The following is a 26,591-nucleotide window of genomic DNA, read 5'->3' on the forward strand; positions in this document are numbered from 1 at the left end:
GGGAAAACCCTGATAGACACATAGGATTGTACGTCTAACACAGCAGAGTCCCTCTCAGTATATGCTCAGTGACTATGTTGTATAAGGAGTGCCATCAATTGGAGTCCATGGGGCAATGTTGGAGAACAAGCATGAAAAACATCAAGAAAGAGTCCACGCTGTACCTGATGCTGCACCTCTGTGGTAGCATCATTCAGCAACCCCTTTGCTAGCTTCTCAAGTTTACAACTGCAATATGGAGATACACTGGTGCTCACAAATGCTGCCCATGCCTGCACCACTGTGCAGTGAACTGCAGCAAGAAGAATCGTGGCCATACTCATACAGAGACAACTTATATCCCAAGAAACTAAAACATGACAATATTTTGGGCCCAGGATACCTAGGATCAAAATTTTTTTTGACTGAAGCAGAAGGACTTAGGAAAATGATGGGTATAAGTGTTGGGTCAGTGAGTTGGCTCAGTGCATAGGTGCCTGCTGACACCTAAAAGACATGTGTCTGTGATTCATTCTAAAGTCAAGAAAAAAGCCACGTTCAGAACTAAGTGTTGTACTTAGGAGAGATGACAGAGGTTCTGGTTAGTCAACAAAATGATGGACTGGGTATTAGGACTATCTTGTACCTCACTGGTACAAATAGGCATAATTATGTTCTAATTGTATTTTGAGAGAAAAGTTTTATTTTAACAGGAAGGGTGATGTGTAGGAGGAGCTAAGTTGGGAGGAGTACTGAGAGGGAGAGAAGGAGCAAGGAGAGGAGAAGAAGAAGGAGAGAAGAAGCTGGGTGATGAGAGAGAGAAAGAGAGGGGGGACATGGAGGCAGATGTTCACGTGTCTCCACTAGTCAAAGATAGTTGATATATCTAGGTTGGGTATTGGGTTAAACTTCTGATTGAGCATTACCAAACTTATAAAGCCTTTGATTAACATTTTTTAAAAATTATATAAAAGCAAAAAGGAAAAGGGGGCATGGCTTAGGGGTTTTCTAGGGAGGGGAAAGGGGGAAAGGGGATGGTATATGAAATGTAAACAAAATATCCAATAAAAAAGGAAAAAAAGAAAAGTACATTTCTAAAAAAAAAAAAAAAGACATGTGTCTGTGAAAGATAGGATCAACATTGTACAAGTAAAGCCAATTACACAAGTTGTATGTGTGTGATTGTTTGTGTGTGCACGTGTGTATATGACATTGCAATGCTCGATTGTAATGCATCACTGAAGAATAGGAAACAAAAAAGGCTTTATCTTAACTCCAAGCAGATATACACATCAGAACAATTCTCAGAAATATCAAAAATGTTCAAAGGAGAAAATGTTTCACATAAAAATGTGAAAATGGACAAAGCAAAACCACACTTAAATCTGTACTGTTGAATAAGATGTTCACACATGTCTGCTACACCAGGGCTGTGACAGTGATGGTCACAGGTGAGGCAGACACTGGTCAGCTAAGGAAATGTCATTTGTGTGAGACAAGTCTGCATAAGGTCTACTGCCTGGCCTAGTCACAACATTGAGAAAGTCACAGCATGTTGCCTGAGGAGGGCAGTTCCCCTTCCTCTGGGGCTGCTGAAATGTGACCATGACATAAGGACAGTCCTGCCTCCAGGGCCACACCCTGTTTCCAATCCCTTCAGAAGGGCTCTGGAGCTCTGCCCTCAAGCACAGTTGCAGCCTCTGAGTGGAGATGCCATGACCTTCCCCTTCACAGCCCTGCTCTGTCTTGGTGAGATGTGAAGAGGGGGAGGGGACACTGAGGTCTAGAAATGATCAGGACCTGTAGCTCAGCACTCACCCATCAGGAGACCCCAGAGGCCTGGTTGTTTATGCAGAGGGAAGGAGCTGATCAAGTTGCAGGGACAAACCTCTCACAGAAAACTCTCTTCCAGGACTCACTCTGGGCCTCAGGATCTCAATGCTGGCAGGTGAGTGTCTGCAGCTGCCCTGACCTGCTCTTCTCTTCATATCTGGGAGCCATGCCTGGGCAGGGATGATGGAAAACACCACATGTGTGTTAGCCCTGAGGATAACCTGAGTGTCATGGGGTTAAGGACTGCAGTCAGAGGATGGATGGTCTGAGTCCTGCTTGTTCTTTTTATTGCCTGGTCCCTTCCTACGCCTATTCTCTGAGTACAGCCAGACTCTGTGGTCTCCACACAGAGTAATGTGACCTTATTATGTGAGGGGACCTGAGAAACAAGAAGTCAGTGTCTCTATAAAGAAGCAAACCAATATCCATGGTCCACAAAAATTCCACCAAAGCCTGAAAGCAAGGCTAAATTCTCCATCTCAGAAATTGACCAGCACCGTGGAGGACATTACCACTGTTATCACCAGACCTATGGTAAATTGTCAGAGGACAGTGAGGCTCTGGAGCTGGTGGTGACAGGTGAGAAGAAAAACAATGCCCCATCCTCAGGCTTCAGTGTGAATAAGTCAGGCTGCTCTCAGTGCTGCACCTCTACCTCACAGCCCTGGGGGATAACAAAGCCTGACATGTTTAAGTGATTCTGCCTTCTCTCCTAGGAGCACACAGTAAGCCCAGCCTGTCAGCCAAGCACAGCCCTGTGGTGACCTCAGGACAGAAGGTTACCCTCCAGTGTGTGTCAGGGCAGAATGATGACAAGTTCATTCTGACTAAGGAAGGACCACAGGAGCTCAACTGGATACAGAGCTCACAGTATAACTATAATACTGGAAATTTTGAGGCCTTCTTCTCTGTGCATGCAGTGACCTCTGACCAGAGGTGGACATTCAGATGCTTCAGCTTTGATAGTCACAACCCACAAGTGTCGTCAGAACCTAGTGACCCCCTGGAACTCCTGGTCTCAGGTGAGGAACCACTGCCTTTCCACTTAATGGTGAGGAGAAGCAGTGCTCAGGGTGGCCTTGATGTTGTGTTTTACTCAAAAGAGAGAGCCAGGATATGCTTTGTAGAGCCAGGTATGGTGAAGTGTGAGGGACTCTGAGTGAAGAGTGTGACTCTGAGGGACCCATCCCTTCCCCATGAGGTACCAAACATATGACAGATATTGTATAGAATAGAGTTGGTTTATGGACATGGGAATGGGAGTTGAATAAAAACAGACAGGGAGAGGGGAAGGGGAAGAGGCCAGCCAGGAACAGGTGGACAACGAAGAGGAGTGGAAAGGAACAGAGGGAAAAAGCAGTCAGAGAGGAAAAAAGGCAAAGAGAATAGGAGAGTGAGGAGGGACCAAACACCTCTTTTATAGGAAGCCAGGCCTACCTGCCTATTGCCTAGAGCAGAGCCTAGAAGGAATGCTAACACTTGATGTGCATGGGATGTGAGAAGCCAGGGCTCTTTAGCCCATTGATAGAGCACAGGAGACCAATCAACCACAGATAAAGATGTCAATGCAGAAATAGTACAGTAACTCAGGATGTCCAGGAATAAGATGAGTCTTCACAGGTCTTTGTCCTAATCTGGATCACTTTAAATGCCATCCACCTCCAAGTGTGACTTTCTCTGTACCACTTTCAAACACACCCACTTGCTTCTCTCCTAATTCCTTGCAGGGAGCCTCCCCAAACCCATCATCAAGGCTGAACCAGGCTCTGTGATCCCCTTCACTAGTTCCGTGACCATCTGGTGTCAGGGGACCATAGATGCAGAAGTGTATTTTCTGCATAATGAGAGAAGCCAAACAACCTGGAACACACAGACACCACAGGAGCCTGGGAACAAGGGCAAGTTCTTCATCCCTTCTGTGAGAGAAGAGCATGCAGGGCAATATCGCTGTTATTGTTACAGCTCAAATGGTTGGTCAAAGCGCAGTGACACCTTGGAGTTGGTGGTGACAGGTGAGGGAACAGTCAGATTCCCACTCCCAGTCTCTGCTCTCAGGAGTACTCCCCCTCCCACAGAGTAGGCTAATAGAACATTGTGACACTGCTAGAACATGTCACAAACTTTCTCCTTCTCTCCTAGGAATCTATAAGTACTATGAATTCAAGCTGTCAGTACTGCCGAGCCCTGTGGTGACAGTAGGAGGGAACATGACACTCCAGTGTGCCTCACATAGGCACTATGATAAATTTATTCTTACCAAGGAAGATCAGAAGTTCACCAGCTCACTGGACACACAGCATATTTCTTCTAGTGGACAGTACCAAGCCCTGTTTGTTATGGGACCCATGACACCAAACCTCACAGGGACGTTCAGATGTTATGGTTACTACAAGAATACAGCACAATTGTGGTCAGTACCCAGTGAGTCCCTGGAAATTCACATCTCAGGTGAGTCAGCACCATCATTCTTCCAATTTTTCTGAGACCCTAAGCCCTTGGCCATGGCCTGCCCCTCTGCAGAGTTGCAGGTAGAGAAGAACTAAATGGAAAGCCTGTGTTCTCAATCACAGCCCAGCTTGGGGAGAAGCTGTGACATGGGCTGGACAGGATGGGAGGTCAAAGGTGTTTGGTAAGAGACAAATCCTCAGTCACTGTCACCGTCCCTCTAGGACTGTCCAAGAAGCCCTCTCTGCTTACTCACCAAGGCCATATCCTGGACCCTGGAATGAGCCTCACCCTGCAGTGTTGCTCTGACATCAACTATGACAGATTTGCTCTGTACAAGGTCGGGGAATCTAACATCATGCAGCACCCTAGTCAGAGGACCGACACTGGCCTCTCCATGGCCAACTTCACACTGGGCCATGTGAGCCCCTCCACTGGAGGCCAATACAGATGCTATGGTGCACACAACCTCAGCTCTGAGTGGTCAGCATCCAGTGATGCCCTGGACATCCTGATCACAGGTGAGGATCTACAGAAATTCAATCAGGTACCTAGCCTCTGCTCAGGATCTCATGGGGGAGCTGAGGAGCTGAGGGCTGGGGTGAGAGATGGGAATCTCGGGGAGGAACCAATGAGCAGATGAACTCAGCCAGACAAAGGAGAGAGACCCAGGTTCTCAGGGTGGAATCTTGTGAGGTTTGAGCTCAGAACAAGGAAGCCAGCCTCTCATCATCCCTCTTCCATTTTGGAAAGCTTGCTGACACTCCTTCTCTCTCAGTGAAGCCTAACTCCACAGTACACTCAGGAGAGAATGTGACCCTGCTGTGTTGGTCAATGTACAGTGTGGACACTTTCATTCTGTCCAAGGAGGGAATCAGCCCAGCCACCCCTGCGACTAAAATCAAAGTTCCAAGATTGGCAGTTCCAGGCAGAATTCTCCATGAATGCTGTGACCTCCCATCTCTCTGGCACCTACAGCTGCTATGGTTCTCAAGACTCATCTCACTACCTGTTGTCACATGCCAGTGCCCCTGTGGAGCTCACAGTCTTAGATGAGGTGATCCTGACATCTCAGCATGACTCAGAACCCACACTGTGGCAGAGCTCTGGACTTAGGTGGGATTAAGGAGAAAGAAGGAAGGTTTTGTCACAAGATACTTTCCATAATAAAGGAGTGGATGCCAGGAGGAGGTCACCTGAGTAATGTCCATTCCATCCTCTATGGCCATCTAGGTCTGGAGTAGTGTGTATCAAGATCTAGGAGAGGTTACAGGGCAGATCGAGGAAAGTAAACAGAGTGAGGATCCTGGTTTTGCACCTCATCCTCTTCTTCTTCTGTTTCCTAGGACCCATCAGAACCTCGACGCCCACAACGTCCATAAAAACAGATAGTGAGTATCAGGCCCCTCTGTGCAGGGAATAGGCTCCAACCCCGGGGCTGCCTGGCAGCTCTTGTCCCACCAAAGTTCTCATTTCTCTCTCACTTCAGCTTGTGAATGTAGGATGCAAACAAAGATCCTACAGAGACCACAGAGGCTGGGGCATAGAGGTTGGGCTACAGAGGGGGCATTCAGAGAGAAATATTTACTCTGAGCATGGGGGAGCAGGTGTGGGAAGTAGAACGCAGGGAACACAGACACTCAACTCCCCATTCTGTCCCCAAGTCTTTGAAAATAAACCTATCACATTCATGGAGTCAGGCCTCAGAAGGATAGTAAACACTCAGTTAAAATGTGGGTGGAGATGAGCAATAGCTATTGTAGGCTTGATGCACCTGCTTTTGGATATCGTGACTTGGTTAAGTCCTTCTCTTTCTAGGCTGCTGTTCCTGAATATATATGGGAGAAGCCTGGCCAATATGTATTATGTTTTTTTATTTGTGTGTGTTCGTTTTGATTTGTTTCTTTTTGTTTTGGTGCTGGCCTTGGCTATGAACTCCCCTGACTGAGAAGGGCTCCAGAACCTGATTCTGCAGTGGGACAGACCATCAATATGGTGACATATGCAAGGGTGGGACATGAGGCTGTGGCAGGACATTCAGGCTCCTCCCTCTAACACATGGGACTCGACTCTGATACAGAGAGCAGGATGGAAGTCACATTCACTGGGTTCAACTCCCAGTTCTGACACTTTCAGTCAGGTGACCTGAGGCAGATCAACTAGCTAGATACAAAAAGCAACAATTCCATGGTACACAATTTTGAGAATGGAAGATGATGTGTGCAGAGACCCAGCATGTACCTTTCACCCAGTAGGTGCTCAGGTAAGCAGCAATGGTCTCCACTCATGATGTCATTTGTTCCTCAGGTCTGCAATGGTACCTGAAGGCTCTGATAGGAGTGTCTGCAGCCTTCTTCCTGTTCCTCTTCATCCTCATCTGGATCCTTCTCCAACGAAGATATCAGAAAAAATTCAGGAAGCCTAGTGAAAAGGGTATGTGTAAAACAAGTCTCAGGAGGAGATAGGTTCCCCTGTGAACATCCAAGCAGGGGCCTTATATACCAGCCATAGGGAAACTTTAAACTGAGGAAAGGTAGCGTATGAACACACTCATATCTCAGATCAGAAGGCAATTTTCTCAGAACCTGTGCAATGTCAGATGTTCTGTGAATATTACTATGTTCTGGGACATTTGTTCACTCACCCTTTTGTTGTAAAGTTCCTTCCTTCCCTGTACATGCCTAGGGATGGGCTTCCCATCTAGCTGAGACTCCTCTTCCCTGCAGCCCAGAAAGAGAAAAAACTGAAACTTCGACCAGGAGTTGAAGATCCCATAACCAGAGACAGAGGCCACCAGAAGAGGTAAATGACAGACACTTTAAAGACACCCACCTCCCTGACACACCTCACTCCTCCCTGCGAACTGACATCCCCTTTTCCCTCCAGGTTCATCACCACTGCTGCCACCCATGAAGAAAGTCTTTGTGAGAAATAGAGGTTCTTTGGAGGGGAGATGTCTGAAGTTTCAGAATTGCAGGGGTGGTGGAGACATCCTGGGGGTTTCACTGTGTGGGTCTGAATTGCACTTGGTAGAAACAGGGATGTCACCATTTTCCCTGGTTCTCTATTCGAATCTGTAGAAAGGCAGGAAACTAGGAGTCTGAGACATCCCTAAACTCTGGTCAATAGACATACTGTTTGTTCTGCTATGACAGATGATTCAGTGGAGGACATGCAAACTGGGGATGGTGTAGAGCGGAACATTTGGGTAAGGTCTTTGTCTCCATCCACAGTGCTAAAACTTAGGGCTCAGTTTAGTCCAGGGGCCTTCTTTCTTCTGTCTCCTTCAGCCATCAGCAATATCCACAGCTAGGCTCTCTCTCCTTTCTGCCAGCAACTGCCTCCTCTGTGCTATGGACTCACTCCTTCCTGCTGTCTTGGCACCTGCCTTGATCTTTTCTGAGGGGAAGCCTAGGTGGAGAAACCCACAGTGACATCTAAGGATCAGCAACTGCCATCAGTTGACACAGCAGAACGAAAGGAACTTGGGCAGCTACATGAGATTTTGTTTTTTAGTTTGTATACTGGCGATTTGCCTGCATGTACGTCTCTGCATCACATGCATATTGACACTCCTAGAGGCCAAAAGAGCATGGGAGGTATCCTAAAATAGGGTTATATTTGATTGTAGGCTGTCATGAGGGTTCAGATAGCCGAAGCTAGGTCCTCTGCAAGAGCAGCCAGTGATCTTAACTGAGGAGACATCTCTCCAACTCCCAGAAACCATTTTCAGGAATATGAACTGTGCTGAAGACAACACAGCTAGGCTTAGAATGTTGGCTTAAGCCAGAACTATAAGAAGGAAGCCCAGGATGATCCCAGTAGAGAGGCGATGATGGAAACAGGTCATTCCAGCCATGCTATGAAAACTGATCACAGGAGATTCCCAGGGGAACTTGGAGATGCTATCTGTACCTTACTACATTCCTACTACAGAGACCACCGGAGGAAGATCCCCAGGGAGAGACATGCCCACATGAAACACTTCAGGCTCAGGAGGGCAGGAGTTGTCTCACTTTCTGTCGTGTCAAAGGAACAGCTGAACACACAATATGATCAAGTAGAAGAGGGCTGAGAAGTGGACAGTCAGGTGGGTCCTATCCTCCACAGACCTGCAGGTTCCCCAAGCCAAGCATGTATCTTCCTGTCAACCTCTCCCATTCCAGGTTGCTGAATCCAAGGAGCCCCAGGATGTGACCTATGCCCAGCTGTGCAGCAGGACACTCAGACAGGGGGACAGCTGCACCTCCTCTCTCTCAGGCAGAGGAAGCCCCAGAAGAGCCAATTGTATACACTGCTCTGGCAGCTGCTCGTTCAAAGGACAAAGCAATGACCCTCTGCCTGCCAGAATACGTAACAGACACCACCAAAAGACTTTGGGAACTTTGGGAAACCTGACTGCACTTTAAGTAACATCACATTTTAAAAATAAAGCCGGCGATTTCCTCAATAATCACATGAAATGAGAAATGAAATAGAAGGGAAGGTTTTACATTGAGAGCTAAATTTAATGATATTTCTCATCAAATGAGAAAAAAAATTTACAGGCACAATTGCACAGCCCCATAATTCCAACAAATGAAAGGCTGGGATAGGAGAATTGCCTTTGTTTTGTGGTGATAGTGGGATATCTAGTGAATTTCATGATAGACTGGGCTACAGAGTGAGACATGTTTCAAATAACATTAGCAACCAAAGGCCAAGGTGGAGGTGTGCACCTGAAATTCTAGCACTTTGAAGGAATGGAAAGGAGAGTAAAGAAGTCAAGGCCATCTTTAGCTACATAGCCTAGGAGTAAGAGGCTAGCCTGGGACACACTAGACACTGTAAAAATAGATAATAAACAAGCCAAGCTTTGTAGTGCATGCCTTCAATCTAAGCACTAAGAAAGTAGAGACAGACAGATATGAGAAAATCTCTGTGAGTTCAAGGCCAGTTAGTCTACAGAGTGACCTCCAATACAGACAGGTTCATACACAGAAATCTTGTCTCAAATACATAAATAAATAAGGGCAATAGGACGGCTCAGCAGTAAAGGCGCTTGCGACCAGGACTAATATCCTAAGTTCAGCAGCAGGAGCAGCAGGAGGAGAGAAAGGAGTCCAACAAACGTTCTCTCCCTTCTACCTAAGTCCTTTATGTCCTTCCCACACCCAATGAGGAAGTAGAACAATTAAAAAATAAACAAACAACTACAACGGAAAACTTGGTATGGTGGTATAAACTTCTAGTCAAAGCAGGGCTGCCTTTAAACTTGCTGTCCCTCTGCCTCAGCTACTGGCCTGTACAACAATATTTTCACTTTATTTCTTAATGGCCTTTTGTGTTTTATTTATGAGTGTGATTGTGTGCCTGTGTGAGTACATGTCATGTGTTTACAGGTGTGCACAGAGGACAGAGAGGACATAGGAACTGAGAATAGATGGTTGAGCTGTAACCTGGGGTGCTGAGAACTAAACTCCAGTCCTCAGCAAGAAAGTTGTATGCTCTTAACCACAGAGCCATATCCACACCCTTGTTACATTTCTTTAAAAAGTAGTAACAGGATCCAATTGCCCTTCTGGTCTGCAACTCCACCTGTACCCAGGCAGATGTTCACATGTCTCCACCAGTCAAAGATAGTTTTTATATCTAGGTTGGGTATTGGGTTACACTTCTGATTGAGCATCACCAAACTTATAAATCCATTGACTAATATTTTTTTAAAAATTGTATAAAAGCAAAAAGGAAAGGGAGGGCATGGGACAGGGGTGTTCTAGGGAGGGGAAATGTGGAAAGGGGATGGCATCTTAAATGTAAATAAAATATAAAATAAAGGAGGAGCAGGAAGAGGAGGAGGAAGGACAGGAGGAGGAGGAAGACAAAGAGGAGGAAGAGGAGGAGGAGAAGCCAAAGAACAAGTACAAGAAACACACATAGATGGTAGATGCAGAGACAGACATGTTTGTACAGTTATAAAACAGTGTTGAGACTGTGAAAGACTATGAAGACCTTTGAGTTTGCACTAAATGCATCTGCATTATGATATGGCTACAAGCCTATGAGACAGTGAATAAAATGCAGTGATTTGAATGAGAATTGTTTCCATTGGCTCATGAGTGTGAATACTTGGTCCCCAGTTGGTGGAACTCATGGTGTGGTCTTTTTGCAGGAGGTATGTCTCTAGACATGGACTTTGATGTTTCAAAGACTTGAGCCCTTCCCAGTATGTTCTCTGCTTTCTATGAACCCTCATCTGTTCCTGCCTCCATGTCTTTCCTCCAACACTCTGAAATTGTAAGCTCATTAAACATTTTCTTTGATTAAAAAAAAAAAACCCAGGACTTAACATTTTAAACAACTGATTTCTAAAAATGAGGAAGAAACAGCGATGGTAATCTAGTAAAGACTGATACCAGACATAAACTTAAATGTCCATGAGATTTGGGGTAATGCACCTGTTACACCAGAAGAAAAATATGACAACCTGAGGACAAAAAATCAGATAATTGGCAAATGATAATGTCATGAAGATTTACTCAGAAATAGAGAGATGGCCCAACGGTTAAGAGCATCAAGAAGCACCTCGGCCACAGGAAAAAGAAAAAGAAAAAAAAAGAATACACAAATTTATTAAATGAAAGGGAAAATGAGAACTCTCATGGGATTGAGCAGCACATTTTTAAAAACCAGAAGCTCAGAGGAAGAACCAAAAAGAAATCCAGGTTAGTAAGGAGGGTAAGCAGATAGACAGGGTAAGGGAAAGGGAAGATGAAGGGATGAAGACTCAATTAACATAATATATACAGGAATAAAATTTTAGAAACTTTAAATTGTAAACACAAGACTCATCGTGTGGCCCACATCTCTAATCCCTGCACTTGGGAAGCATAGGGAGGAGATCTCTATGAGGCCCAGTTTAGCCTGGTCTACATAACCAGGTCCAGGACAACCAGGACTACATACCAGCGACTGTCTCAATACAACCACAAAGATAACTAAACCCATCAGCATAGGAAAAAAGATAACAGAGAAAAACTAAAACACCAAACATTGAAAACTACAGAGTAAAACTGCCGTGTAGGTCACTGGTAGAGTATGTGCTTAAAACACTGGTGGCTAATCCATCAATCCCTAACACAAAAAAATAAACAGAAAAAATATAATTTTACTGAATTCTTTCTCTTGAACTGTGCTGCCAAGCAGACACGAACATGTCAACATTTGGCAAGGCACTGAAGGGCAAGTCTATCATTTTTGAGGTTGAATTCAGTGACACCACTGAGGATGTCAAAAACTGAGATCCAGGACCAAGAAGTCCTGTCATTAAAACTCTAGCAGCTGCTGAGATTTCCCACCAGCAGATGGAGGGAGACACAACCCTGGCTGACTACAGCATCCAGAAATGTCCACACAGCACTTGGTGCTGGCCCGTGTGCTGTCATCCTCCAGCAACCCCATTGCCAGCTTCTCAACTTTACAACTGCAACACAATGATACAGTGGCGCTCACAAAGGCTGCCCATGCCTGCACCACTGTGTGCTGAACTTCAGCAGGAATCATGCCATATTCAGACACCAACAACCGTTATCCCAAACAACTCAAATAAACCTGGAGAGCAGTTTGCACCAGCATCCTCATGACCACATAATTTGTTGACTCAGCAGAAGGACTCAGGAAAACGATGATAATAAGTGTAGGGACAGTGACATGGTTCAGTATGGAAGGGCCTGCTGCCAACTTAACCTGACTCTGATTAACAGGATCAACATGGTAAAAGGAAAATTTATTATTGGAATTATATTCTGACCTCTACACATGTGCCTTGATACACATGCATGTACATATACAAACAAATATACAGACACAAAAAAATCAACACTACAGAAATAAATAGAAATATGAATCCCTAAAATTGTACAGGAAAATACAAATGTGAAAAAAAAAGACAAACAGAAATTATAGTGCCCAATGGTAATGCATCACTTGAGACTGTGAAGAAAAGGCTGTAAATCTCACTCCAAGCAGATATACACAGCAGGACCCTTCTCAGAAACATCAAAAATGTTGAAAAAAGGAAATATTTCATGTAAAAATGAGGAAAGGAACAAAGCAAAACCACACTTAAATTTGTACTGTTGTGTGAAATGTTCACACGTGTCTGCTACAGCATGGCTCTGACAGTGATGAGCACAGGTGAGGCAGACATGGTGAGCTGAGGAAATGTCATCTGTGTAAGACCTGATTGCAGAGGGTCTACTGCCTGGCCTAGTCACAGCATTGAGGAAGTCAGAGTACAGAGTCTGAGGAGAGAATTTCCACTTCCTGTGGGGCTGCTGAAATGTGACCATGTCATAAGGACAGCCCTGCCTCCAGGGCCACACCCTGTTTCCAATCCCTTCAGAAGGGCTCTGGAGCTCTGCCCTCAAGCACAGTTGCAGCCTCTGAGAGGAGATGCCATGACCTTCACCTTCACAGCCCTGCTCTGTCTTGGTGAGATGTGAAGAGGGGGAGGGGACACTGAGGTGTAGAAATGATCAGGACCTGTAGCTCAGCACTCACCCATCAGGAGACCCCGGGGTCTCAGGCAGTTCTGCAGAGGGGAGGACTTGCTCAGCCTTAGGGACAAATCTCTTACAAAGAACTCTCTTTCAGGACTGACTCTGGGCCTGTGGATCCCAGTACTGACAGGTGAGTGTGTCTGCAGCTCTCCTGAAATGCTATTCTCTTCTTATCCAAGAGCCATGCCTGGGGAGTGATGGTGGAAAACACTACATGTGTTATTCCTGGGGGTGAGGGTGGCAGGAGGGTCATGGGGTTAAGGACTGCAATCTAAAGGTGAGTGTCCTGAATCTTAGCTGCTCTGTTACTTGCAGGGTCCCTCCCTAAGCCTATCCTCAGAGCACACCCAGACTTTGTGGTCTCAATGGGGAATAAAGTGACCTTCTTGTGTGAGGGGACCATCAGAGCCAAAGAGTACATTCTCTGTAAAAATGGATATCTACATGAATGTGTCACAAAGAAACAACAGAAGCCAGAAAACAAGACTAAATTCTCATTGTCATACGTAGACCAGCAAAATGCAGGGCAATATCGATGTTCCTACAGCACCCAGGCTAAATCATCAGACTACAGTGAACCCCTGGAGCTTGTGGTGACAGGTGAGAGAACACACAGGGTCCCAGGCCTCAGCTTTGACTGTCCAGACTTATGTCTGTTAACAGCAATGCCCGCCCACCCACAATTTCACCTCAGAGACAAGGAGGATAATGAGGGCTGAAGACATTTACCTCATTACCCCTTCTCTCCTAGGAGCCTACGGGAAACCCAGCCTTTCAGCCCAAACCAGTCCTGTGGTGACCCTGGGAGAGTATGTAACCCTCCAGTGTGAGTCCTGGCAGTATTATAACAGGTTCATTCTGATGATAGAAGGACCACAGAAGCTCTCCTGGAGACAAAACTCACAGTATAACTACTCTACTAGGAAGTTCCAGGCCCTGTTCCCCGTGGGCCCTGTGACCCCCAACCAGAGATGGATATACAGATGCTACAGCTATGACAAGAACAAACCACAGGTGTGGTCAGAGCCTAGTGAACCCCTGGAGCTCCTGGTCTCAGGTGAGGAACCCCACTATTTCCACAGAATGATATTGAAATGATACAGTCACTCAGAGAGCACTTGATATGTGTGTATGTGAGGATCCAGGGCTCTTTAGAACTTTGACACACAGCACAGGAAACAGTTGGACCCAAGACACAGAATGAAAGGCTGAGGGTGACAGCAAAGCCCAGAGTTCCCAGTAGGGAGATGGTTCTTCATGAGGCCTTCTGTAAATCTGGACCTGCTTTAGTACCATCCACTAGAGTTCAGGGAAGCTGGAAAATCAGAGAGAGGAAGGATGGTAGTAGCTAGAGAGGTTGAGGGCACCTGAAGAACTCAGCCAGGAGAGCACAGAACCAGCTAAGCCCAAATCATCAGGCCTCACAGAGTCTGCATGGGTCTGTCCTAGAATCTCTGCATACATGCTGTGGCTGTTTCGCATAGTTTTGTGGTGGTCATGTTGTTGTTGTTGTTGTTGTTGTTGTTGTTGTTGTTGTTGTTGTTGTTGTTGTTTGGCTGCAGGGGGTTGTATTTCACTATGTACTCCTGGTTTACTGTCCTGGACCTCACTCTGTAGACCAGACTGGCCTCCAACTCAGAGATCCACCTGGCTTTATCTCCTGAGTGCGCAGATTAAATGTGTTTGCCACAATCACCTGGCTTGCTTCAGGTTCAGTGGGACTGGAGATGTCTCTGACACTTTTGTCTACACATGGGATCTTTTTGGTCCTAGTGGTTTGCCTTGTCCAGTCTTAATATGAGGGTATGTGCCTAATGTTCTTGCATCTTGTTGTGCCATGTTCAGTAAATGTCACTGAAAACTCTTCTATTTTCTGAAAGGAAATGGAGGAACAGTGAATCTGGGGATGAAGGAGAGTGGGGAGGATTGTGTGATATTAGGAAGAAGGGGAGGATGGGAGGTTGTCTTCCTGTGTATTGTATGAGAGAAGAATAAATTAAAAAGAAGAAAGCAACATCCACTGTAGGATGTTCTCTGTGGCACTTTCAAACACACAGATGTGCTTCTCTCCTAATTCTATGTAGGGAACCTCCAAAAACCAACCATCAAGGCTGAAACAAGCTCTGTGATCCCCTCCAGAAGAGCCATGACCATCTGGTGTCAGGGGAACCTGGATGCAGAAATATGTTTTCTGAATAAGGAGGGAAGCCAAGAAACCTGGAGAAAACAGATTCTACAGGAGCCTGGGAACAAGGGCAAGTTCTTCATCCCCTCTGTGACAGAAGAGCATGCAGGGCAATATCGCTGTTACTGTTACAGCTCAGCTGGTTGGTCAGAGCCCAGTGACACCCTGGAGCTGGTGGTGACAGGTGAGGGGACAGTCGGATTCCTAAGCCCAGGCTCTGCTCTCAGGAGTATTCCCCTCCCACAGTGTTCCATGAGAACATTGTGACAGTGTGAGAACATGTGACAGACTGCCTCCTTCTCTCCTAGGAATCTATGACCACTATAAACCCATGCTGTCAGTACTCCCCAGCCCTGTGGTGACAGTAGGAGGGAACATGACACTCCAGTGTGCCTCACAGAGTTACTATAATAAATTCATTCTCACCAAGGAAGATCAGAAATTCACCAGCTCACTGGACACACAGTATATACATTCTAGTGGACTGTACAAAGCCCTGTTTTTTATGGGTCCCTTGACCCCAAACCACACAGGGACGTTTAGATGTTACGGTTCCTATGAGCATACCCCACAGCTGTGGTCAGTACCCAGTGAGCTCCAACAAATACTTATCTCAGGTAAGTCCATTCTTGTTATTCACCTGTCATCTTCTGAGACCCTAAGCCCTTGGCCATGGCCTGCCCCTATGCAGAGTTGCAGGTAGAGAAGAACTAAATGGGGAGCCTGTGTTCTCAATCACAGCCCTGCTTGGGGAGAAGCTGTGACATGGGCTGGGAAGGACGGGAGGTCAAAGGTGTTTGGTAACAGCCAAGTCCTCAGTCACTGTCACCGTCCCTCTAGGATTGTCCAAGAAGCCCTCTCTGCTTACTCACCAAGGCCATATCCTGGACCCTGGAATGAGCCTCACCCTGCAGTGTTGCTCTGACATCAACTATGACAGATTTGCTCTCTACAAGGTGGGGGAATCTAACATCATACAGCACCGTAGTCAGAAAACTGACACTGGCCTCTCCATGGCCAACTTCACACTGGGCCATGTGAACCCCTCCACTGGAGGCCAATACAGATGCTATGGTGCACACAACCTCAGCTCTGAGTGGTCAGTATCCAGTGATGCCCTGAACATCCTGATCACAGGTGAGGATCTACAGAGATTCAGTCAGGTACCTAGCCTCTGCTCAGGATCTCATGGGGGAGCTGAGGAGCTGAGGGCTGGGATGAGAGACAGGAATCTTGGGGAGGAACAGAGGCAGGAACAGATGAGCAGATGAACTCAGCCAAACAAAAAAGAGAGAGACCCAAGTTTTCAGGATGGAGTCATGTGTGATTTGAGCTCGGAACAAGAAAGCCAGCCTCTCATCATCCTTCTTCTCTTCAGGACAGTTCCGTGTCACTCCTTCCCTCTCAGTGAAGCCTAACTCCACAGTACACTCAGGAGAGAACGTGACACTGCTGTGTTGGTCAATGTACAGTGTGGACACTTTCATTCTGTCCAAGGAGGGATCAGCCCAGCCACCCCTGAGACTAAAATCAAAGTCCCAAGATGGGCAGTTCCAGGCAGAATTCTCCATCAATGCTGTGACCTCCCATCTCTCAGGCACCTACAGGTGCTATGGTTCTCAAGACTCATCTCTCTACCTGTTGTCACATGCCAGTGTCCCTGTGAAGCTCACAGTCTCAGGTGAGGTGATCCTGACATCTCAGCATGAGTCACATCCCACACTGTGGCAGAGCTCTTGACTTGGGTGAGATTGAGGAGAGAAAAGGCAGGTTTTGTCAGAAGACACTTTCCCTGGCAGAGGAATGGGTGTCAGCAGTGGTCCCTTGAGTAATGTCCACTCAGTCCTCGATTGCAATCCAGGTTTGGAGTAGAGAATACGAGGATCTCAGGAAGGTTACAGGGCAGATCAAGGACAGTGAACAGAGTGAGGATCCTGGGTTTGCACCTCATCCTCTTCTTCTGTTTCCTAGAACCCATCAGAACCTCTACCTCGCTGCCCACAACGTCCATGACAACAGATGGTAAGTAACAGGCACCTCTGTGCAGGGAGTAGGCTCCAACCCTGGGCTGCCTGGCAGCTCTTGTCCCACCAAAGTTCTCATTTCTCTCTCACTTCAGCTTGTAAATGTAGGAAGCAAACAAAGATCGAACAGAGACCACAGAAGTTGGGGCATAGAGGTTGGGCTACAGAGGGGGCATTCAGAGAGAAATATTTATGCTCTGCATTGGGGATGGAGTGGGATTGTGAAAGCAGGGAACACAGACACTCAGTTCCCCATCCTGCCCCTAAAGTTCTGCATGGCCCCTGTCACCTGCATGAAGTCAGGCCTCAGAAAGGTATTAAACACTGTTAAAATATGGGCCCAGATAAACAATAGCTAGTTAGAGTCTTTTTTTTTTATTAGATCTTTCATTTACACTTCAGATGCCATCCCCTTTCCCCATTCCCCCCCTTAGAAAACCCCTATCCCATGCCCCCTTTTCCTTTTTGCATTTATACATTTTTAAAAAAAATGTTAATCATAGGCTTTATAAGTTTGGTATTGTTCAATCAGAGGTGTAACCCACTACCCAACCTAGATATATCTACTATCTTTGACTGGTGGAGATACATGAACATCTGCTTCCCTGTCTCCCCCCTCTATCTCTCTTTCATCACCTAGCTTCTCCTCTCCTTCTTCTTCTCCTCTTCTTACTCCTTTTCTTCCTCTCAGTACTCCTCCTACCTTAGCTCCTCCTACACATCACCTTTCCTGTTAAAAGGAAACTTTTCTCTCAAAATACAATTAGAGCATAATTATGCCTATTTGTACCAGTGAGGTACAAGATAGTCCTAATACCCAGTCCATCATTTTGTTGACCTACCAGCACCTCTGTCATCTCTCCTAACTAAAACATTTAGTTCTGAACCTGGCTTTAGGATGAATGTCAGCTGACAACCATACACTCAGATCTTTTCTCTCAAGGTAAATAGCTACAAGTTTTCAACCCCGTCAGAAATCCAGAATGACTGAGTTGACTATAATTGTGGGAAGCACAAAGCATAGCTTCTAAAACTTAGCCAATTTATAGAGACCTCTGAACACCTGGATACTCGCTCTACTTCAAAACGTTGGAGCATCTATCTGTTCTTCTGCCTTCTGGCCCAGGATCATCTGACAGACCTTAGTGCTGCAGGATTATTAAGGGCTGATTACTCTGTCTAGGCAGATATAATCAGTCGACTATTCTGCAAGTGTGTCCTTTTCTGGACAGTAATTTGTCTGTAGAAGGAAAGTGGCAATTCTTGCCTAGTGGCTGTCTCACCACAACTGGAGTAACTCCAAGGATGCTCAATTTCTTAGAATTTAACATAGGAAGCTGTCAGGAGCAGACAGGTCTCTAATGAAAATGAACATTAATACTGAAATGTTTGTCATGTCAATTCTAAGGATTTCTGATGTTTTGAAAACCAGCTATCCATGTAAGGTAATCTGGACTGTTGCCTGTTAACTCCACTCAGCTATTTCTAAGTAAAACATAGAGAACACCCTTATAATAAACTCCAAGTCATGAATTTGCTATAGTCCCTTAACTCACAGGCTGACCATCTCAAATCAGTTAAAAAAAGTTAAAGAAGGACTGGGTCTAAGCTTTGTATTCCTAAGTGTGTTATACTGGTACAATGCCTATGAGAGTAACAATATTCATCTCACTCTTATATCACTAAGAAGCTCATGCCAATGAAAACCTTAAAATTTGTAAACCAAGTAAATTGGTGCCATTTAAGAATTTCTATCTTCATCTTGATATTAATTATACAGATTTCTACTAATAGGTTATGGCTATGCAATAAACCCTAGCTAATCCTCTCTATTCCGACAAAACCACTACTTTTCCCTAGAGAGACAGCCCAACATTTACCACCTTAGTCCCCATGCCCAGGGAATAGGGGCGCTGACTCATCATTAGCTTCTTCAAGCTGATTATGGGCATTGAGATATTAGAAGAGGAGTGGGGGGGGGAGAGCAAATTGACAATCCTCTGATGCTGTGTCTTCGCTGCCTCCAGAAGGAATTCACGGACCTCAGAGGTTTGAGCAGGTCTGCCCAGCTTGCTTGTTGAGTAGATACACCAAGGCTGATCATTCTGCAATATACAATTCTCAAAACAAATTTTATTATCAAGATAGTTTTTTTTTTTTAGAAGAGGACTGACATTTTATTAAGAATGTTGGTTCTAACCGCTTTTCTATTTTTCCCCTCTTTTATTGGATATAATATTTACATTTCAAATTTTATCCCCTTACCATATTTCCCCCACCACCCAGGAACCCCTTATCCCATCCCCCCTCCTCCTGCCTCTATGAAAGTGTTTACCCACCTACCCCCAGCCTCGCTCCCCACCCTCAGATCCCCCCCTCAGTGCTCAGCCTTCAGGGTACTAATTATCTTGTCTCCCACCTATGCCCAACAGGGCCATCCTCCCCTACATATACAGCTGGAGTCATGTGTCTCTCCATATGTGCTCCTAGGCTGGTGGTTTAGACCCTGGGGAGCTCTGGCTGGTTGGTATTGTTGCTTTCCTCACGGGGCCACCAGCCCTTACGGTTCACGGTTCCTTCAATTTACTCTCTAACTCCTCCATTGGGAACTTTGATCAGATTAATGGATAGCTGTGGGTATCTGTCTCTGGGTATGTCCGACTCTGAGAGACCTCTAAGGAGACAGCCTTATCCAGCTGCTGTCAGCTTTCCCATCCTGACATCCCTATCAGCGTCTATTTTTGGTGACTGCCTATGGAATGAATACCCAGACACAATGGTCTCCCTACAACCCCCCCTTCAGATTCTGACCCACACTTTGTCTCCATATTTGCTCCCTTGGTTATTTAGTTATTCCTCCTAAGAAAGACCTAGGCATCCTCACTTGTTCTTTCTTCTTCATGAGCTTCATGTCGTCTGGTAGTTGAATCTTTGTTGTTTCAAATTTTTTGGGCTAATCTCCGCTTATCAGTGAGTAAATACCATGTGTGTCCTTTTGTGATTGGGTTACCTCACTCAGGATGATATTTTCTAGTTCCATCCATTTACCTAAGAATTTCTCGAATTCATTATTTTTAATAGCTGAGTAATATTCCATTGTGTAAATGTACCACATTTTTTGTATCCATTCCTCTGTTGAAGGGCATCTGGGTTCTTTCCAGCTTCTGGCTATTATAAATAGGGCTGCTATGACCATAGTGGAGCATATGTCTTTGTTATTTGTTGGGGCATTTTCTGGGTATATACCCAGAAGTGGTATAGCTGGGTCCTCAGGTAGTGCTATGTCCAATTTTCTGAGGAACCGCAAGACTGACTTCCAAAGTGGTTGTACCAGCTTGCAACCCCACCAACAATGCAGGAGTGTTCCTCTTTCTTCACATCCTCGCCAGCATCTACTATCACCTGAGTTTTGATCTTAGCCATTCTGACTGGTGTGAGGTGGTATCTCAGTGTTGTTTTGATTTGCATTTCCCTGATGACTAAGGATGTTGAGCATTTCTTGAGGTGCTTCTCGGCCATTCGAGTTTCCTAAGTTGAGAATTGTTTGTTTAGCTCTGTACCCCATTTTTAATGGGGTTATTTTGTTGTTTGGCGTCTAATTTCTTGAGTTCTTTGTAAATATTCGATATTAGCCTCCTAGTTAGAGTCTTGATACAGCTGCTTCTAGAGATCTGACTTAGTCAACTCCTTCTGTTTCTAGGCTGCTCTTCCTCTTAGTATAAATAGAAGCCTGGTCCACATGTCTTAATTTATTTGATTTTTTTATTTTGTTTTGGGGTTTTGATTGGTTGCCTTTTTTGTTTGTATTCTTTGTTGTTGTTTCTGTGCTTGCTTTGGTTGTGACCTCTTCTGACAAAGAAGGCCTCCAGAACTTGATTCTGGAGGAGTACAGACACACAGCATAGCAACATGAGTAAGGGTGCTATACCTAGCCATGGCTCAGCATTCAGCTCCTTCTCTCCAACTCATTGCACTCAGCTCTGGTGCAGAAAGCAGGGCTAGAAGTCAGAGTCCCTGGGTTCAACTCCCGGTGCTGCTACTTCCAGTCAGGTGACCTGAGGCAGGTGAACTGGCTGGAGAAGAAAAGACACAGTTCCGTGGTACATGATTGTGAGGTTGGGAGATGATGTGTGCAGAGACCCAGCATGTGCCTTTCACACAGTAGGTGTTCAGGTAAGCAGCAATGGTCCCCAAACATGATGTCACTTGTGCTTCAGGACTGCAAAGGTACCTGAAGGCTCTGATTGGAGTGTTTGTGGCCTTCCTCCTGTTCCTCTTCATCCTCATCCACATCCTTCTCCGAAGAAGACATCAGGGAAAATTCAGGAAGGATGGTGAGGAGGGTATGTGTAACTTGGGTCTCAGGAGGTAGTGGATTCCCCTGTGAACATCTCAGCGGGGGCTCAAGACACCAGCCATAGGGAAACCTCACATTGGGGTGGGGTAGATTAAAAACATGTGCAGATCTCAGTCCAGAGGGCAATTTGTCTCAGAACCTGTGCAATGTCAGACATTCTGTGAACTTTAACATGTTCTGGAACATTTGCTCACTCACCCTTGTGATGTAGTTTTTCCTTCCTTCCCTGCACATGCCTAGGGAGGGGCTTCCCATCCTCCTAGCTGAGACTCCTCTCCCTTGCAGCCCAAAAAGAGAAAGAATTACAACTTCCTGCAGGAGCCGCAGAGCCCATAACCAGGGACAGAAAACCCCAGAAGAGGTAAATCACAGTTAGAGACCTTGACCCCTGCCTGCCTGACATACCTCACTGCTAAGTGACATCTCCTTGTCCCTTCAGGTCAAACCCAGATGCTGCCACCCAGGAAGAAAGCCTTTGTAAGAGAAAGAGGGTCCTGGGAGGGGAGATGTCTGAAGTTTCAGGATTGCAGGGGTGTTGGGGACATCCTGGGGGCTTCACTGTGTGGGTCTGAACTGCACAGGGATGTCACCACTTTCCCTGGTTCTCTGTCCCCACCCGGGAGCAAGGCAGGAAATTAGGAGTCTAAGACATCCCTAGACTCTGGTCAGGAGACATTCTGTTTGTTCTGCTGTGACAGATGCTTCAGTGGAGGACACGCAAACTGAGGATAGTGTGGAGCTGGAGAGTCGGGTAAGGTCCCTGTCCCCATATACAGTCCTAAAACTTAGGGCTCAGTTTAGTCCAGGGGTCTTCTTATCCCTCCATCAGCTCTCAGTAATATCCACAGCTGACTACTCCCTCCCTTCTGCCAGCAACTGTCCCCTGTGTGCTATGCCTCACTCCCTCCTGGTTTTCCTGGGACCACATGTCTTTCAGCTCCTGTCCCCTTTCTGACTCTTTGGCATATGTCTGGTTGTCCTCTGAGGGGAAAGCCTGAATGGAGAAGCCCACAGAGATATCTAAGAGACTCCTGGCAGGGAATACAGAACAAAAGAAACATCTCTGTATCACATACCTGCATGATGCTCACAGAGGCCAGAAGAGCATGTCAGATACCCTGGAACTAGAGTTACAGATGATTTTAAGCCTCTCTGGGGGTTCTCAGACCCAAACCCAGGTCCTTTGCAAGAGCAACCAGTGCTCTTAATCATGGAGCCATCTCTCCAACCCCCAGAAACACGTTTTCAGGAAGATGAATTGTGTCTCTAGAGCCAAGACAGCAAGGGTTAGAATGTCAGGTTAAGCCAGAACTGTAGAAAGGAAGCCCAGGAAGTTTCCATCAGAGAGACAGTATTCAAAACAGGTCATTCTGATTATGTTATGAAAACTGCCCAGAGGAGGTCCCCAGGGGAACAGGAAAACATACATACCTCACTACTTCTCTGCTACAGAGACCACCTGAGGAAGATTCCCAGGGAGAGACATATGCCCAGGTGAAACCCTCCAGGCTCAGGAGGGCAGGAGCTGTTTCACCTTCTGTCATGTCAAGGGAACAGCTGGACACAGAATATGAACAAGCAGAAGAGGGCCAAGAAGTGGACAGTCAGGTGGGTCCTATCCTCCACAGACCTGCAAGTTTTCCCCAAGCCAAGCATGTATCTTCCTGTCACCCTCTCCAACTCCAGGTTGCCAAATCTGAGGAGCCCCAGGATGTGACCTATGCCCAGCTGTGCAGCAGGACACTCAAACAGGGGACAGCTGCACCTCCTCTCTCTCAGGCAGGGGAAGCCCCAGAGGAGCCAACTTTATATGCTGCTCTGGTGACTGCTCGTGCGGGGGCTGTTCCCAAGGACAAGGAGCAATGACCCTCTGCCTCCCAGGATGACTAACAGAGACCTCCAAGGGACTCTGGGAACTTTTGGAAACCTGACTGCACTTTAAATAACATCACAGTTTGGAAATAAAGCCAGAGATTACTCAATAATAAAGTAAAATGTGAAATGAAATACAAGGGAAGGTTTTATACTGAGAGCTAAATTTAATGATATTTCTCATCAAACGAGAAAAGAGAAAAATTACAGGCACAATTGCACAGCCCCATACTTTCAACAAATGTGAGGCGGGGGCAGGAGAATTGCCTTCGTTTTGTGGTGATGGTGGGATATCTAGCAAATTTCATGATAGACTGGGCTACAGAGTGAGACATGTTTCAAATAACATTAGCCACCAAAGGCCAGGGTGGACGTGTGCACCTAAATGCTAGCACTTTGAAGGAACGGAAAGGAGAGTAAAGAAGTCAAGGCCATCTTTAGCTACATAGCCTAGGAGTAAGAGGCTAGCCTGGGACACACTAGACACTGTAAAAATAGATAAGAAATAAGCCAAGCATTGTAGTGCATGCCTTCAATCTAAGCACTAAGAAAGTAGAGACAGACAGATATGAGAAAATCTCTGTGAGCTCAAGGCCAGTTAGTCTACAGAGTGACCTCCAGTACAGACAGGTTCATACACAGAAATCTTGTCTCATATACATAAATAAATAAGGTCCATAGGACAGCTCAGCAGTAAAGGCGCTTGCAACCAGGACTAATATCCTAAGTTCAGCAGCAGGAGCAGCAGGAGGAGAGAAAGGAGTCCAAAAAAAGTTCTCTCACTTCTACCTAAGCCCTTTATGTCCTTCCCACACCCAATGAGGAAGTAAAACAATTAAAAAATAAACAAACGCCTTTTGAGTGCCTGGGTGCCACGGCTGCCTCGTGAGTCTGCTCCATTCCATGAGGAAGATGCTTGCCACTGTGTCCCGCGTGTTGGCAGGCGCTGCGCAGAAGCCAGCAAGCAGAGTGCTGGTAGCTTCCCGTAATTTTGCAAATGATGCTACATTTGAGAAGAAGAAATGTGACCTTCATCGCCTAGAAAAGGGCCCTCCAGTCACAATGCTCACTAGGGAAGATGGGCTTAAGTACTACAGGATGATGCAGACTGTGTGCCGGATGGAGCTAAAGGCAGATCAGCTGTATAAGCAGAAAATTATTCGTGGTTTCTGTCACTTGTGTGATGGTCAGGAAGCCTGCTGAGTGGGCCTGGAGGCTGGCATAAACCCCACAGACCATCTCATCACCGCTTCACCTTCACTGGGGCCTGCCTGTCCGAGCAATTCTTGCAGAGCTAACAGGACGAAGAGGAGGCTGTGCTAAAGGGAAAGGCGGATCAATGCACATATACACCAAGAACTTCTATGGGGACAATGGCATCGTTGGAGCACAGGTGCCCCTGGGAGCAGAAATTGCTCTGACCTGCAAGTACAATGGAAAAGACGAGGTCTGTTTGACATTATATGGCGATGGGGCTGCTAATCAGGGTCACATATTTGAAGCTTACAATATGGCAGCATTGTGGAAATTACCTTGTATTTTCATCTGTGAGAATAACCCCTATGGCATGGGGACATCGGTTGAGAGAGCAGCAGCCAGCACTGATTACTACAAAAGAGGAGATTTTATTCCTGGACTGAGGGTAGATGGAATGGATATCCTGTGTGTCCGAGAGGCAACAAAGTTTGCAGCTGCCTATTGTAGGTCTGGTAAGGGGCCCATCCTGACGGAGCTACAGACTTACCTCTATGATGGACATAGTATGAGTGACCCTGGAGTCAGTTACCGCACTCGAGAAGAAATCCAGGAAGTAAGAAGTAAGAGCAACCCTATGATGCTGTTCAAGGGTAGAACGGTGAACAGCAATCTTGCAAGTGTGGAAGAATTAAAGGAGATGGATGTGGAAGTGAGGAAAGAAATGGAGGATGCTGCCCAGTTTGCCACGGCTGATCCAGAGCCACCGCTGGAGGAGCTAGGCTATCACATCTACAGCAGTGAGCCTGCCTTTGAAGTGCGTGGTGCCAACCAGTGGATCAAGTTTAAGTCAGTCAGTTAATGGGAGACTGTTAGATGGATGGGTGTTCCTCATCTGTTGTAAGGAACTCTTCGTGTTCTCAACTTTGACAGGAAATACCCAGACAACAAAGGTCTTGAAAACATGTAAATTAAGGGAGAGTAAAATTGCACGCAGATTGTACATTGTTGTATTCGGTGTATTCATGTGAATAAGAGTGTGTTTGTATAAAATTTGAGATGGGTAATGAAGAGTTTATAAACCTTCCCTCACTTCATCATATCCTAGGTCAGTTACTAACAGGACTAATTCTGCCATTTGGTAGTGTGATCATAGCTATGAATGACCTCATGGAGACAAGCTGGGATCAATAATGCACAGCACAGGTAGAAGTGCAGCCGCCGCCAGCGGGAGGTGTAGAGGCTGGATTCCGTCTGGCACTGACCATCATGTCTGATCAAAGGCTATATATAATCATGTGTTTTAAAATAAGTTCAATCACTTCAAAGGTAAAATAATTTAATTTTCTCCATTTAGACATGAAATTATACTCCCATAGCCAGGCACACTTATTTTAACCTTTCACGTTTAAGTAATCACACTAGTATATAAAATGCGTATGCTTTTATCTTTCCAGCAATTGCTATGAGGTATGCTAACATTTTAAACACTAGGTCACGGTTGACATTATTTACAATCCTGTTTATAAACGAGGATGCTCTAAAATCACAAGTGCTTGAATTAAATGAACAGGGGTCTTTCTGTGTAAACGTGGGGTTTGTGTGTACACTAATAGACGCTTTAGTCATAAGCAGGTGTAGGGCAGTTTTTGCTCATTCCCCCCAGCTTGGCTTATTGGGAGGACTCCTGCATTTGTCTTCTGTGCTGGGAGACTGCATGCCACAGCCTACAGAGGATACCACCACTGCAAGAAAATAAGTTGCGTAAGAAAACCAAACTTGAAGGCAGCCATCTACTCTTCAAATGTCATCTCTAACTTAAAAGCAAAAAAAGTATGTTGCCTTTTTCTGGACATGGTACCAGAGGAATGCTGGTGGCTCTGTGTAGAGGTGTGAGCATTTAAACAAGAGTGTATAAAGAAAGGGCAATCACCTCATGCCTTGTCACCTTAAACCTGAGGAAAATGAGTTGTGTTTGCTATGACATAGGAAAGATAAGTTTCAAAGATAGGGGGAAGCGACCAGCATTTTAAAAAACATTCACATGAAAAACCATTTCTGTTATTTAAGTGTTTGGAGGTTCTCTTACCATAGTCTGAGGCACCTTAGGTCTTCCTTAGTGATGTCATTGAGAATATCAGAAAGTGTGTAATCTTCTTCAA

At 45.8% G+C, this 26,591-nt stretch overlaps 2 protein-coding genes and 1 pseudogene across 5 annotated transcripts; all 3 read left to right on the forward strand.

Moving 5' to 3' along the window:
- Positions 1-1,649: 1,649 nt before the first annotated feature.
- On the forward strand, positions 1,650-9,492 carry LOC143440887 (paired immunoglobulin-like receptor B). Its single transcript, XM_076927799.1, has 13 exons — positions 1,650-1,728; positions 1,892-1,927; positions 2,529-2,834; positions 3,540-3,824; positions 3,952-4,260; positions 4,482-4,778; positions 5,604-5,648; positions 6,565-6,690; positions 6,984-7,059; positions 7,144-7,181; positions 7,413-7,465; positions 8,194-8,347; positions 8,424-9,492. Exons 1-12 carry the CDS (start codon positions 1,695-1,697, stop codon positions 8,311-8,313), a joined length of 1,725 nt encoding a protein of 574 aa, XP_076783914.1. The 5' UTR covers positions 1,650-1,694; the 3' UTR covers positions 8,314-8,347; positions 8,424-9,492.
- Positions 9,493-12,628: 3,136 nt separating this feature from the next.
- LOC143440883 (paired immunoglobulin-like receptor B) lies at positions 12,629-24,461 on the forward strand. Of its 4 annotated transcripts, none has more exons than XM_076927787.1 (15): positions 12,629-12,729; positions 12,892-12,927; positions 13,113-13,397; positions 13,549-13,854; positions 14,882-15,166; positions 15,291-15,599; positions 15,823-16,119; positions 16,361-16,663; positions 16,954-17,004; positions 21,224-21,349; positions 21,649-21,724; positions 21,803-21,840; positions 22,062-22,114; positions 22,816-22,971; positions 23,050-24,461. In XM_076927787.1, the coding sequence occupies exons 1-15, from the start codon at positions 12,696-12,698 to the stop codon at positions 23,227-23,229; spliced, it is 2,535 nt and encodes an 844-aa protein (XP_076783902.1). In that variant the 5' UTR covers positions 12,629-12,695; the 3' UTR covers positions 23,230-24,461. The 4 variants fall into 4 exon arrangements, with proteins under 4 accessions (XP_076783902.1, XP_076783903.1, XP_076783900.1 ...); XM_076927788.1 differs by having other exon boundaries at positions 21,224-21,340; XM_076927785.1 differs by having other exon boundaries at positions 22,816-24,461.
- Positions 24,124-25,444, forward strand: LOC143440891 (pyruvate dehydrogenase E1 component subunit alpha, somatic form, mitochondrial pseudogene; annotated as a pseudogene).
- Positions 25,445-26,591: the final 1,147 nt, after the last annotated feature.

This window comes from Arvicanthis niloticus, chromosome 30 (assembly GCF_011762505.2).
Source record: "Arvicanthis niloticus isolate mArvNil1 chromosome 30, mArvNil1.pat.X, whole genome shotgun sequence".
Classification (NCBI taxonomy): domain Eukaryota; kingdom Metazoa; phylum Chordata; class Mammalia; order Rodentia; family Muridae; genus Arvicanthis; species Arvicanthis niloticus.